This window comes from Rhipicephalus sanguineus, chromosome 4 (genome assembly GCF_013339695.2).
Source record: "Rhipicephalus sanguineus isolate Rsan-2018 chromosome 4, BIME_Rsan_1.4, whole genome shotgun sequence".
Lineage (NCBI taxonomy): Eukaryota > Metazoa > Arthropoda > Arachnida > Ixodida > Ixodidae > Rhipicephalus > Rhipicephalus sanguineus.
This window is the reverse complement of record NC_051179.1, coordinates 39,598,568-39,613,610: the sequence shown is the minus strand read 5'-3', so window position 1 is coordinate 39,613,610 and position 15,043 is coordinate 39,598,568. Positions and strand designations below refer to the sequence as shown.

The window sequence follows — 15,043 nt, the reverse complement described above, 5'->3', positions numbered from 1 at the left end:
GCATTTCACTTGACTGCCACAGCATGGAGCCTTTGTCTCTGAAGCTTGGTGTGTGACGCTGCGTCAAAATGTGTATGCTTGCTTCCTTTGCAGGTGGTGAAGCAGACGGTGATGACGGTGGTGTATGGCGTGACGCGCTTTGGTGCGCACCTCCAGATACTGAAACAACTCAAGGACTTGGACGACTTTCCCCAGGAGCACTGCTGGGCAGCTGCCCACTACCTCGTCCAGAAGACCTTCCTCTCCCTTCAGCAGATGTTCACTGCAACGCGTGAGATTCAGGTGGGCTCGTGGCTCTGCCTAAAGAGGTTTTGCTTCTTTCGCAGCTTTGCATTCATTACATATAGTATTGCGATAAATACTATGATGTGCAGTGTGCCGCATGTGCAACAGAAATTGCTCAATCTATTGTGAGATTTCCTTTTACGCCCTAAAGAAGGTGAAAGTGAGTACGCCAATCATCGGTGTGTGATGCCTTCGATGCCAAATGCGATGCGCGTTTTTCAGTTCTTCCTTTGTCGCTGCAGAACCAAATGCTTTTCTAAGACGTTAGATGAGGCAAATAAGGGGAACCTGAATGCTCAGTTCTTTGCTTGAGATGAAAAATCCTTGAAGTTGCAGCCTTGAAGAAGACAACTCCGTTTGTCGAAACGTTGGCTCCAGCGACACTCCGTGTTCAAGGATTTTTCATCTCATCAAGCTTCTATCGTTCCCTGAACTTTACCTTTTTTTTGCTGTTCATTGTTAGTTGCAACCTCTTGAACCCAACAGACATTAATGCTATGGAAACATTGCATGTAGATGAAGTGTTCATTTTAATTGAAACCTAAGATAGACAAGAAAAATGGAAGTGAAAGTGGTTGAAAGGGCATCTTGCCACAGTCGGGAGCCGAGGCCACATATTTCATATTACGTGGGCAGTGCTTTACCACTGAGCAGTGTCGGTCATCCTCCGTCCAGCTACTTGGGTACAAGCGTTTTATTGCATTAGCAACTGGTCTGGTAGCTCGGAAAAATTGCCCGCTGAGTCCACCTGAAGCCGGTGGCATTTGCGCAGCTGTGCATTGGGTCTGGACGGAAAGGGCAGAGGTGGTAAAGTGTCATTTCTAAGTAGGTAAATAAACAAACATAAATGAAAATGTTTCACCAGCAGGATTTGAATTCTGTCACATTTACCATTAAATCAAAATTGACATTTCTTCTGCACAACATTAGCCCTAAGAGCGCTTCATAGCACCACTCAACACTAGGTAGCAAATGCAGAACATCCTTTCAGTTGTGAGAGTGTGATTGACTTCTCTTAGAGGGACACTAAAGTGAAACAGTGAATCAGTTTTGACTGATCAGTTATACTTCGAAAACTCTACTGTAGTTAATTTTACCACCATTGGTTTAGTAATAGAAGAGAAAATCGAGGTCAAAGTGTTATTTTAAAATTTTGCACAAAAATCTCCGCTCGTGACGTCACGTATTTCGAAGTATTTTTCGTATTGTCGCGACATTGGCCTGACGAACTTTCCTGAAACTTGGTTGGTTATGTCTCTGGACAATGCAGAGGACAATGAACGTACATAAGCCTTAGTGGAGTCCTTCAAAATCTATGATGTCACAGTGATTGGTGCGGAAACTTCAAGGTGGCGTCACCACTTGAATTTTCCTATTGCGTGTTTTCTCGTGTTCTTGTGACAATCATCGTGCTTTTGGTATTATGAAAGAGTAATTCACTAATACGACAAAAATCGTTCTTCTTTTTAGTGTTCCTTTAAGCCACTTGCCCTTCTTTTTCTCAATATACTGCTGGAATGTTACTAGGTAAATGAAATGCTGTCTGCTCTGATTTGCAGCAAGCTTTTATCACAGCAGAAATTTTTTTAGAAGATTTATGGGAGATCTCTTAGGCTGCAACAGTGGGCCGTTGACGATGACGATTGTTGTGACACCATTTTTATTCGTTCTTGCACTCTCTGTTCACTTCAGGACTGGTTCACCATTTGTGCCAAGATGATCTCGTACGTGTGCTGTCAACCCGTCTCGTGGGTGACTCCATTGGGACTTCCTGTCATCCAGCCATACCACAAGCCCACTTCAGTGAGGAGCCCAATCTCTTATGTGAGTGACTGCTTCTAGCATTCTTTCTTTCAGTGAGCCCATCTGACTTTCTTCCAGTTAAAATAAACTTTTTTTCTCATTAGTAAGCTCCTCGTGTCAACATTAACATGCCTAAAAAATTTTGTGTTCGTGTGGCACCTCCATATTTTTTCTTATTTTAAGCTTGTCGATTTCGATATCTCACTACGAAGTGCTATGCCATATGCATATGCTAGCTAAGACAGTGACCATTCGCCTTCTAATGTAGACTTCACGCCAAGTATTATAACAGTGAGATGCTAGAGGCCCGTGTACTTAGATTTAGGTGCACATTAAGGAACACCAGCTAGTCGAAATTTTCGGAGCCTTCCACTACGGCCTTCCTCATAATCATATTGTGGTTTTGGGATGTAAAACCCCAGCAATTATTAAATACTATAACCTTTCTTTCTTTTCTTTTTTGAAATTCATTACGGTTCTACAGCATATTTGTTCTTCATTATAGTGTTATAGTATTTTGGGGGAGGAGGTGATAATATTGAAAGGGCAACCTCAATGTTGCAACAGTGCAACCTCAATATTGTAACTGTTCAACGTCGGCACTACTGCAATTTTCTTTTTTTTTCCTTTTTATTTGGAATGAGGCTGCTTTCATCAAACAAAAGAACAAAATGTTTATTCAAACTGTGGCAACTTATCTAGAAAAAAAATAAACATGTAATATTCTCATGTGTGAAACTGTATTTGATACTTCGAGCTTTTCTATGGCAACTTTCTCTGGTTACACGCTTGCCGCCTCCCTCAATCCACAGCTTTCTGTCCCCACTTCCCCTTAACCTTACACTGCTCAACCATATCTTACATGTAGTGCCATCCGGCGACAAATTTATAGAATGCAACCAGACCGCATTGTAAAGCTCTTGAATTGCTGAAGAGCGTAGTTTACCTAGTGCAGTTTGGCTTATTTTTAGAGCTGTGTGAATAGCAAAATTTTGGGTGCGAAGCGAATTCGAATATTGAAGTGTGAGTGCGAATCGAATCGAATATTTCTCGAATATTTCTAGAATATTTTTCGAATACTTCGAAGCGAAATTGCAGAAGAAAAAGTTAGAGAGGATTCCTAAGCATACTCTTATGAGATAGCAACATGAAAGTGTTTCTTTTCGCTAGGTTGATGAAGCACTGGCGAGGTGGTGTTTCATAGTTGTCTTATCAAGAATGAGGCAATGTAGAGGCCGAATTCTATTTGTGTACATGATTTGGTACAACCAAAGTGTTGCCGACAACACTTTACACATGATAGGCAAAGATGCCATTTCCTCAGCCTCTCATCTTTCAACTTCTGTGGAAGCCCAACTGATGTGGCGGACAAGGGTGTGCTCCCTTCAAGTCCGAAGTTCAAAATCTGCCTCGTAGACGTTATATATAAGAACATCTGAAATTTTGGATGCTAAAAAGCTTCGGCGTCCGATTTTTCGGACTTCCTGCCCAAATTTCAGGCCCAAAACAGCATTAATTGAGCCCACAACTCTGCCAGATCTTTCATCTCCATGTTGGAACCGGCGTTTTCTCGAGTTATCACATTTGCGACCGTAGCGGAGCTTGACAGGCAGCTTTGCCGCAATATGGAGGTGTGATAAGGTGAAGCATATTGAAAATCTAGGGATCACTTTTAATCGGACGTTGACTGTCTCTTGGCAAAGTTCGACTGTAACGGAGCTTGAAAGGCAGCTTTGCCGGGTGTAATGAGGTGAAGCATATTGAAAATCTAGGGACCGCTTCCAATCGGACGTTGACTGTGTCTTGGCAAAATTCGACCGTAGCGGAGCTTGAAAGGCAGCTTTGCCGCAAAGCGGAGGTACGATGAGGTGAAGCATATTGAAAATCTAGGGACCACTTCTAATCGGACGTTGACTGTGTCTCGACTATGTTCGACCGTAACGGAGCTTGAAAGGCAGCTTTGCCGCAATACAAAAGTGTAATGAGGTGAAGCATATTGAAAATCTGAAGGGGGCACTTTCGGTTAGACGTTGACTGTATTTGTTTTTGGGAAGTTCCAATAATAAAATTCCAGTGCGAATCGAATCGAACAAACACTATTCGAAAAATATTCGAAATTTCGAATATTCGCACACCCCTACTTATTTTCCCTTTAGTGCCCTTTAATCTATTTCTAATATGGCGATGTGGTCAGTGCCATGGTAGGCAGATTTTTTTTTTCTTCTTCAAGTATTCGTGTTGTTCTTCTTGTCTCTTCACCACTGATTGTGTTTGTTATCTTGCTTCATTTGCATGCTTCAGAATCACAAGGCCATAGCACTGCATAAAAATAAGAAGGTGCAGTTGCTGGTATAGGCGTTCAATTAACAAAGTACACACCTATGCAATCTATGTGTTCATTCCTTTCATCCATCCTGGATCTTTCTGTCATTAAAAGATACGAATGCATTGAAATGGCTATGCTGTATTACAGGGATTTCATTCTGTCCAATTGTGCCTGCTGTATAACGTCGCTTCACGTTCTTCTCTGTTCTGCTTTTTCCAGGGTGACCGGATAAGCGCAGAGTATCGAACAATCTTCGAAATGCACCAGTAAGTTGCTGAAATATAATGCAGCATGTACTGTTATAAAAGCTTGTCTTAGTTAAATAGTTGAATTTGCTCTGGCTAAATTGGTTGTAAATGAACAGTAATGCATATGTGGCCAACCTAGGCACCTTGAACTTTGGGGAATTCATAAAGCGGGGGGTGGGGGCCATGCGACAGAAGAAAACTGGTGTACGTTGTTGCTTGTTTCTCAGGGCCACAGCAACATCACAGACAGCTCTGAATGATTGCCAATGAAGTTTTTAGCTGTCATTGATTATACTGGTACTCGTAATAATATGGTGCCTGCATGGGTGTGTAATTAAGGGACAAAATGTGCTGTGTCCAGTGACAGCTAGTAGCCCCCTGCCAATGTTAGTGCGCTTTTCTGCATGGCACCAATGTATTGATGCGAAAGTGACTTAAAAGCGTTTTGCACGCGATTGACCTAGAATTTTAGATCCGCTATCTTTTGTTATTATCACTCTGTTTATTTGTGGTGAAGTTGTGGCTGTTTTTCGTGAGATTCATGTCCGTGCCTGTACAGTTGCGAGGATTGCTCGAAATTCAGGAGTCTCCTGGGCAAATTAGAAGAGTTGGCAGGTGTGGTAATTTGCTATCAAAGCAGTCTCCATACTGGTAGTTGTGTAGTTCTATCACGAATGCACTTAATTAACAGATGATTTAGGTGTCTGTTCACTAGTCGAGATGTCATAGCACGGCTCATCGCTGCTTATATTTGTGTGGGTTTCGATCCTGGCGTTACGTGGTCATTAAAAAATAAATAACTGCGTGGTAAAAATCCTTTTAGAAGTCCCCATTAGGATGCACCTCATTATCTAATAGTGGCTTTGGCACGCAATAGCTGTTAGACAAATAGAGTTTATTCCAGTCTAATCAATGTAAATGTCCTTACATTAATTTCTCTGTTTCCTCGCTCCCAGGAGACCTAATGTGATGAAGCAGAAGAATGGCTTCCCTCCAAACTTCATCCATTCGCTCGACTCGAGTCACATGATGCTGACAGCCATCTATTGCCAAAAGTGAGTTCTCTTCTGTGTGGCTTTTTCAAACTGTAGTCGTGACAACTTCTTTTTCTTTTTTTTTTTGCATATGTAGCCTCATGCCTCAGATTCTATAGTGACCCGCGCGTTGCTTTTTTCTTTGTAATGAATTATATTCGAGTTATGATAAGTGCTGTATACATATGTATATGTGTGCACGTGCGTGCGTGCGCATATCTTTGTTCCACTTCACTAAAAGTGGTGGCTTTGCTGGAACTTTACTTTTGCAGCTTCTTGCTATCGTTCATTGATGTGATTGCTTTGCTTCTATGTTGACTTTATGTATAGCCCAACGACAACAGAAGTTTTAGTGAACTGTATTATCATATAAAAAAAAAAGCCGAAATTCTGACATCTGTATTCTACTAAAGCTTGAATAGTAGTAATTAGGCTTGTGCGAATATTCGAGCACTTCGAATAAGCGAACAAATAATACAGTATTCGAATTCGCTTCGATTCGAATTTAAATTATTGAATATTTCGAAGTATTCGAAATGAACGAATAGGTGCATATTAATCCGCTTATAACCCCCCTGTAAAGGTAGTTTCACTGCAGTGAAGGGGTGCCGTACTGTGAATACACCTTTCCAGAGAAAATCCGCACTGCCGCGAAGCGCCACCGTAAGGTTAAATGAACACATTACCCTCACATCGATTCATCAGTTTTTAAGTTTAAAAACATGTTATACCGGCTTATATGCTCCAAGTATAGTAAATTTTAAAACGTAACATATTTTACAGGTTATCATTTGCATTCTACCGAAAGCCAAATCCTGCTACTATTCAAAGTTGCTTCCACTTCCTTTGAACCAAAAAGAATGACATTTGCACATGCCTTGTTACGATTTAAAAAAAAAAAAAAAACGTTGTGCAGGTTGGTTGGGTGATGACAGATATGCTCATTTTTCTTTATAATATGTGATATATACTATTCGAATTCGATTCGAAATTATTCGACCAAAATCACTATTCACACAAGCCTAGTAGTAATCTGTAAACTTTTAATGCAAATACCCATGTATAAAAAAGAAGGGTTCTTATAATTGTACAATTTATCATTGCCAAGTCACGGTAGTTTGTGGATCGTTCCGTGAAGATGTCTTGTTGGTTTAGTGAAGGTATTTTTTTTAGCCAACAACACAGCCCTAGACTATAGTGGTGGTGAGAAGATTGATTTTTATGAGAAATGATCAAACATAGAAACTTACTCTTTCAGGGCAGGAATTCAGTTCGTGTCTGTGCACGACTGCTACTGGACTCATCCGAACACAGTGGACATCATGAATAAGGTCTGTTCAAAAGTCTTGCATCTTTAACAATGTGTTCTCTCCATTTTAGAAATGTAAAACTTGTTGCATGCCGAATATGGTTCACTAGTATTAAAGTGTCCCTATTTTGCTTACTTGATATATTCAATAGGCTTCACAATTCTGATTCACAAGTGACCTTCGCATTTTGCTTTTGATTGAGTAATAGCGACTATAATAATAGTCCAGTGACAAAAGTCAAGAGTGTACGGTGGCGTTACATAGTTATTGCCTGTGATTTTGTCATTTGTATGGGGGTGGTGACATCTACACATCCACTTTGGTAAGACGCTACCCATCTGGACTCCAAGGTCAGCAGTGGTGTCATTAGTACAGCAGATATTCTTTAGGAGAACTGGCCTAACAGTTAAATTCAAAGAAGAATCTGTAACAATTATGATCTTTTAAATTGTAATGCTTTCATATAAATGAATGTAAAATGTCCTGTACTATAGTTTATAATGTCTTCGTAGATTCATCTCTCAATTCAAATTTGATTTGCGTCATGCCCGCTCAGCTTACTGTCTTTTTATCAGTTTTATTTCTTTCCCTGAATGTTAGTGAACTCTTGTATTATCAATGAACTCTTGTATTCGTGTATTCAGTTGTGGCACTGTTTAGTGCATTGATCTAGAGATATAATGATATACTAGTATAGCTGAGTCAAGCGAAACGTGCAATCTTCAGCGATTGCTATCATAATTTATGTCGTACATATTTCAATTCTTTTTTAGTTATTTTCTCTGTTCTCAGGTCCACTTTTGTCCAGTTGATCTTCTTGAATCTTGTTGATGGCCCATAACAAACGCTTGGGCAAAAGGCACTTAATAACTGCATTTTTAAATTCATGCAGATATGCAGGGAGCAGTTTGTGGCTTTACACAGCGAGCCTATCCTCGAGGATTTGTCAAAGCACTTCGTGCGCACGTTTGGATACAAAGAAAGGTAGGTGAGAGTTCGGAAAGCCACACTGGCGTTGACAGTTGCATTATGATCGAAAGGCAAGTTTTCAGTCTAGTACGTGAAATAGTGATGCACAACTATCGATGGTACTATCGATAGCTGAGTCACTATCGAACTACCAATGGTAAAAAAATACTATCGATAGCGCTATCGATAGTATAAAATGAACAGCGTGGACTCTCTGCAGAATAAACCTGGTTCTCCATGCGCGTGGTACATGGTGGAGCCGGAGAAGCAGGCTGAAGGGCAAGAAAGTTGACATGCTTGTGTTCTTCACCGGAGTGCGTCGCTGACACATGATAATAAAGTCAAACTATTCAGCTGTAGCGGAAAGGAAGCTGTTACACGGGGTGGAACTTAGCGGCTTCAAACTTATATTGCATAGTAGGATTTCAAAATAGAAAAATTATCAAGAACTAAGTTCGTTAATTGTAAGACGTAACTGGTTGCTTTTGAATATGGATTTATTGATGGACATATGCCGCCATTTTCACAGTGGAAATAATTTTTCTTGCCATAAATTTGCTCATAAATTAAGCGAAGCTGATAGTAGGCTATTGCGAATATTTAGGGCGATTTGGCCAGTTAGCAACAGCATCGTTGTGACGGTGAAGAATGCTCTAGCAAGACTGTGAAATACGAAGCTCTTTATTTGGTCGAACTTGTGTCCAGAAAATCAAAACTCAAAATACAAGCGATACACGCTGCGCACTGATAGCAGTGACAACAGTCGCCGACCGTCGAGTAATCTGATAATCGGCGGAACGCTTCGTCTTTTATACATCAGTCATCGAACCATCCAGCGTTATCGCTGGTGCTCGCGTAAGCTCTCATATAAACTTGAATATTCGGGTCCGGTGCGTAATCTTAACAAAATGATCTCAAACAATCACACGGTCTGCTTCAAACGCTGCTAACAGTCTGTGGGTGAAATCCGAATACATCAAAACAAAGCAATAAACACGCTTGGCAGTAATGGTACTACCGATTAGACTATCGATAGTTTGTCGATAGTAGTACTATCGATAGTTTGTTTCCACCATCGATAGTTTCAAAGAAACTATCGATGTTCTCGATAGTCAATTTACCGATAGTTCTGCATCACTAACGTGAAAACGTTGGAGTATGTCAAGAGCCATTGTGGCCACACACTGAAAATTTTACACTGAATAGTATTAATATTCAAATATCAAATTGAACACTGAACACTATATCGGATTGAACACTGAATATCAACAAATATCACTAAATTTGGCCTACCAGCTGGAGTACTAGTCTGCCTTGCTTGGATGCCTGATGCTTATAAGTTTCTCGTTCCGGACCGCCTATGTTCTCTCGTGCAGTGAGATGGCGGGGGTCAACAAAGCGGCAGAAATGGCAATGCAAAAGCTCAACAAGGTGATCAAACAGATTCCCCAGAAAGGTAGGTACCAGAGGCCTACACACAGTTTTGTGCATGCGCAGTAAAAAAACCTCAGTAGCTTGAACTTGGTTAATCGGGAATCCCCGATAACTTTTAGAATTTCCAGTCTCAAAATTTGCCATGCATGTGAATCTGGCTGGACAATTTGAATAGCCAGCCTGGCGCATCCTGCATAACTCGTGAACTTGGCCACAGCTTGCGAGTAACTCAACAGGACTCCCTATCTCAGAGGCTCCCGTAATGCCTTCAGTTAACTTTGAAAACACCAGGTGGGGCTACTTACCACCCTGATTCAGCTACGAAATGGAAAAATGGTAGCGTGGTTGCAATGGGCGTGACCAGAGAACACCTACAACTGACTTCGTGAGCATGCTGCCAAAACCACCATAAAAACTGCAAACTTGCCCATTGCTTGTGCCGAAACAAGTGAAGACACAGCGGCTACCCCTTTGGTTAGGCATAACTACCACTTTTGTGATCAAAGTCGAGGTTTGATGTGTGATTTAGTAATGAGTCAACGAAACTTTTTCCTTTGTGCATTGTACAGAATTAAAAAATCCAAATTATGGTATCCACAATGAAACTGCAATTATGAGGCTCTTCATAGTGGGGTACTATTGGCTGCGAGATCGAGCGGAGTCACCGCCTAGCGGCTTCTGGCTGAACCGCGCCTAGTGTGGATTGCTCATGCGTCGTCTGCTAGCCCCGTTGTGTTTGCACGTGCGCGTGCGTCATGCAGACCCTCAAAAGGCGGTTTGTTCCGTTGCGTTAATGCAACTTTAACCGCTCGTATGTATGCCTAACACGATGTAAAGAAGCATTTGGCCTTGATCGGCTGTCTATGTACTGTAATAAGATCAGAGAGTGCACTTGTCGAGAGTGCTGTGTGTGGTCGTCGTACCCTCAGTTCACGAGAGTCATATCAGTGTAGGTGCCGCTCTGTGGTTCAAGCGCATTGCAAAGTGCACTTGGTGTTGCCCTAAAAATGAGAAGTATTAAATCTCATGTGAATATAGCCTTTTAGCGGCGTGGTGGTAAAAAAAAGGCTCGCATGTACTTGAGCATTGTGGTTAGGTGTTGTTTATACGTTACGCGACGAGCTTTAGTTGTGTACGGTCCTGGTCTCATTAGAGAGAAATATTTCTGTTAAGTCACGTCTGACACTTCGGTACTTAAATTGTCCCCTAAAGAAACAGAAAATGAAATGACACGGAAATCGTAAAACTGAGTTGCCTTGCGCAATTTTAACTTGTGGCGAAATTTATACAAAAACTCCCGCGTACTTAGATTAAGGTGCGCGTTAAAGAGCGCTGATGGTCAAAATTAATCCAAACAGCGTAGTTTACATTTATGTCGTAGTAATTTCACGCGAAGCCACATCCTTTTTTCTTTACATTATCTTGAGCGTTTGTGTTGCGTTGTTTAGATTGACGGAAGGCAGCGGGCATTATTCGTATGAAAAAACGTACTTTGGTGCCGTAAAATAACCGGACCTTTGTTCCATTACTGTCGTGCAAGTAATCAATCGAAGAAATTTCTGTGCTGTACAGTTACCTTTGTGTACTGTTACTGGAATAAAAACAAGCGTGTGCGTGTTAAACGTCTCCGTAGTGCTAAAGCGCTGTCAGCCACGTAGCTTTCCTCAGTAAACCTATCAACTGTCCGACATTTCATGGAGAACTGAATAAGAAATGCGAACGAATATTCGAGCACGAAGTGCACAAAGCGCTATTTCAATTCATCGTGCAGGAACACGGGATTTCTTTTTATTGAGGGGCATCCAAATGAACAAGAAGTAAATAGTTAATTCAGTCGCACTATACAGCAGTGCGTAGTAGGTGGACCACAAGCTAAACATGTACAAATAAAGCAACAAGAAAACGTCACCCATTGCGAAAACGCCCACTGTCGCCGAAGGCGAGCAACCCGTTCGTTGCTAGAATGCGCTTCTCTCACAAGTAATTGTAACGTTCGGCGCACTTCGTGCATTAATTCGGGAATGAAGAGTGCACATATTACCACAAAGCTGCAGTCAATGCATTTTGTTTGCCGGAAATCGGGTCACATCGCTCACAACGAAGCGCTGTTGTGCACGTTTGTATACGCGCCGACAACCGCCTATCCACACTAGCGCGGCCACGGTGCTGCCACCTGTAGCCCGATGTCGCGGCGAATAAAGATTAATTTTTACCACCATGGGTTTTTTAACATGCACCTAAATATGAGTATGTGAGTGCCCTTGCATTTCACCCCTATTGTAATGTGGCCACTGTGGCCGGAAATTGAACCCTTTTTCTTGAACTTAGCATCATATGACACCTTAGCCACTAATCTACCATGGCGGGCCAGAGAAGTTAAGACTAAAAATGGGTGCTAGGGGGCAGTAAACACAGTTGAGGATGATGGCCAAAAATTAAAAGAGTGGGATGAAATTCGAAAAATTTGCGGACATTGACTGGAGTCCACCGAGGCAAGATGTTTGTATTTGACATCAACTAGAAGTCTTTCTGTTACAGGTGACACATATAGAGGGCAATTTTGATTATGGTGATAGCATATACCCTGTTGTGCATGCACATTACTGTATAGCAGTGCATAATGGCGCTTACTCATAATATCTTTCTGGCTTTCCAGGTTCCTTCAAGTTGGAAAACGTGTTGGACTCTGTGTACTTCTTTAGTTAGTACACAGTGTTGCATCCACGTAGGACAATATGACAAAATGCGAGGCAAATACACGCACACAGGCTGTGTTTATGTACATAATACATGTAAGTAGCTTGTAAAATAACAGTGAAAGAAAAATATTGTTACATATTTGTTAATTAAATATGCTCGCTTTGTTACCAAGGTCTTGGTTCCTACAGTGAATATCATGTTCTCTTCATGTGTTAGCTTTTTCCAAGTAATCATTGATTGACCTCAGTATTGGAGTTTATTGCCTCACAAACCGATCGCCGCAAAAACTTTTCGAATCCATCAAGTACGAGCGGAGTTATACGGATCTGCCACACGCTTTAAAGGGACACTAAAGGCAAATAATTTATGTCAGAATGAAAGCTGAATGTATGACAACGGCTAAAACGGCAGTATTATCAACAGCAATGCCCTACTTACCGAGAAATTAAGCTAAATGTATCACACGATGAGTGCCACGAGTAGGACATTTTGGAAGTGATTCCGATGACGTGGGAGAGTCTGAATACAATTAATCACTAGTAATGAAACTAGCTGCAATAAAAAAGAACCTTCCGTGCATCAAGAGACGTAATAAAATGCTTCTTGTTCATTTCTGTTTGATTCACGGAAAAAAAGAACCTCTTTGGCGTTGCCATGGGGAACGGTGCGCGTCGTTCAAAAGTTCCGTTTTCGCCGAACTGCGCTTCGCCCGGCGCCTTGCTTCGCTCACGCGGTCGCGTCTCAGTAGTAGTTTCGGTATCTCGTACTTCTGCGTGTGTTTCGCACGCTCGTGAAAGTCTCTCTGATAGAAAGTTCGACAAAATACCGCATGCATGTGATGTTGCCGGATGCCCGAATGGTGCACGCTGGCAGAGCACGCCGCCACGCAGTAATGGCGGGCAACATTGGGCATGGCAACAGTGGCGTGCGAAATATCGCTTTCAGGCGGGTGATTTGAAGTGTGCTAACGCGATGCGGACCACTAAAACGTGATTTTTAGGGGTGTGTGAATATTCGAAAGTTTCGAATATTCGTCGAATATTACATTCGAAATAATCGTATTCGATTCGAAAATCGTGTATTCGAAGAGTTTCGAATATTCGAAAAATTCGAATATGTGATTCCGATTCGATTATCATGCACACAATAACTCGTCTTCCACATTTCTGCTGCGTTCGTATCGCTAAAAAAGTTGCCGAGAGGAGCGATAAATATCGTAAGTACACGGAGGCCCGATATCTGCCTGCGACGAGCGCCCCAATACGTATGATTTATTGCTGGTGCATCTCCGACGTGCAGCGCTGTTGGCGATCATGTAACTGTATATTTTCAATATTATGCAGCCGTAACGTGCCGCACTACCACTCGTTCACTATGCGGGACCACTTCTGAAGAAAGACAGCGACCCATGTGACTGGTGGCGGACTGTAGGCACCTTCAGATACCCCTGTCTGGCAAAGCTTTGCCCCATGTAACTCCCTATACCAGCCACTTCTGTTCCAAGCGAGCGTGCCTTTTCAGTAGCAGGGGGGGGGGTGTCTGTGTTACAAGGGAGCGCCTGCTGCCTGATCATGTGGAGCAACTCATATTTCTTCATGATAACATGTAGTCATTACTTTCATTGTGCCGTGATATTTGCATGTGTTGTGATGTGCATAGTGCTAGCCTGGACATTGTGTTCTGGAGATAGCAGTGTATATTGTGTTGCCAGTCAGGCAGTTAATGTTTTTTTTTCAAATAGCTACATCTTAAATAAAATATTGTTACTGTGGAGGCATTTTTCCTTTGATATTCGATATTCAATTCGATATTCGTAATCGATTCGTATTCGAAAAATTTGATATTCGCACACCCCTAGTGATTTTATTTTAAAATAAGCACTTCCTTGGCATAAAAGTAGCACTACGAGGTTTCTGGACCGCTATTTCAACAATCAACGTCGACTTAATATTTGCCTTTAGTGTCCCTTTAAGTGTTTTCTCTCTTTTATCCTGACAAGCAAGCTGAAATATACACAGCGAGGAATGACAGAAGGCAAAGAAGCTACGTCACGCGTATGTCATGAAGCGTGATAGTAGTTCTCTCCGGGTGCAATTCTGGTGTGCGCTAGTGTTGCTACTGTGCAGTTTTAGCACACTACAGAACACAACGCCCGGCATATGGCAGCACCCAGTGGCAAGAAGTGCATCTGATCCAAACACTGCTCTTGGTTTATGTCAGCTGCTGGCCACTAGCAGCAATCTGTTGTATGACAAAAAATCTGCTGTATGACGGCCTTCGGAAGAATGTGTAGGGCCTCTATATGAAGAGAAGGCGCTTGAGAAAGTGGCAAATTTTCTCTCCACTCGTGTGCTTTCCTTGCCATGCACGACTGCAAGATCTGGCTGAGCTGTTAACAGCAGTGTCTGCTTTCCGCCGTACCTTCTTTTTCCACGGAGCACGAGCAATGGTTCAGGACCCCTTTAAGTTGCAGGTGTCACGAGTAGTACCTACGTACAAAAAAAGTAAAAGTGTGGCATAGCAAAATTGCAGAGTGACTGGAGAAGATTGTTCTAATTTGTTGGGAATTAATAATGAGGTTTACGGAAGTGAGAAGGTGGTTGCAGCATGGCCCGTGATTCTTGATTTATTGGGCACGATGATACCTATACTAGTGAAGAATAAGCTAGTAGCTCTACTGTTGACTTTTTATTCTGTAATGTTCTCGCGAAATATGTCCGGTATGCACATGCACAGCTCTGTTAGTCGAGAAAATGGAAAGGCAAACATCTCAACTCCGTATGGGCTATACAAAACCTACTAGACTGAGCGAGTGCTCTGTTCTCAGTCTCCCATTGTGTTTTCAGCAATATATATAGTATCAGTGCTGAGGTGGTGGTATATGTTGTTTTTTATAAGGCACAGTTGTTACACATACTCTGTAGAAGATACTAC

At 41.9% G+C, this 15,043-nt stretch overlaps 1 protein-coding gene across 1 annotated transcript in view; it reads left to right on the top strand.

Annotated features, from left to right (window-relative positions):
- LOC119389799 (DNA-directed RNA polymerase, mitochondrial) overlaps positions 1 to 12,276 on the top strand; it is a 38,505-nt gene extending 26,229 nt beyond the window's left edge. Inside the window, exons 26-33 of the mRNA XM_037657180.2 lie at positions 94 to 282; positions 1,978 to 2,109; positions 4,634 to 4,680; positions 5,619 to 5,717; positions 6,955 to 7,027; positions 7,899 to 7,990; positions 9,352 to 9,431; positions 12,066 to 12,276. Coding sequence (XP_037513108.1) covers positions 94 to 282; positions 1,978 to 2,109; positions 4,634 to 4,680; positions 5,619 to 5,717; positions 6,955 to 7,027; positions 7,899 to 7,990; positions 9,352 to 9,431; positions 12,066 to 12,115 — 762 coding nt within the window. The 3' untranslated portion in view covers positions 12,116 to 12,276. The remainder of the gene's footprint in view (positions 1 to 93; positions 283 to 1,977; positions 2,110 to 4,633; positions 4,681 to 5,618; positions 5,718 to 6,954; positions 7,028 to 7,898; positions 7,991 to 9,351; positions 9,432 to 12,065) is intronic.
- The last annotated feature ends 2,767 nt before the right edge of the window (positions 12,277 to 15,043 follow it).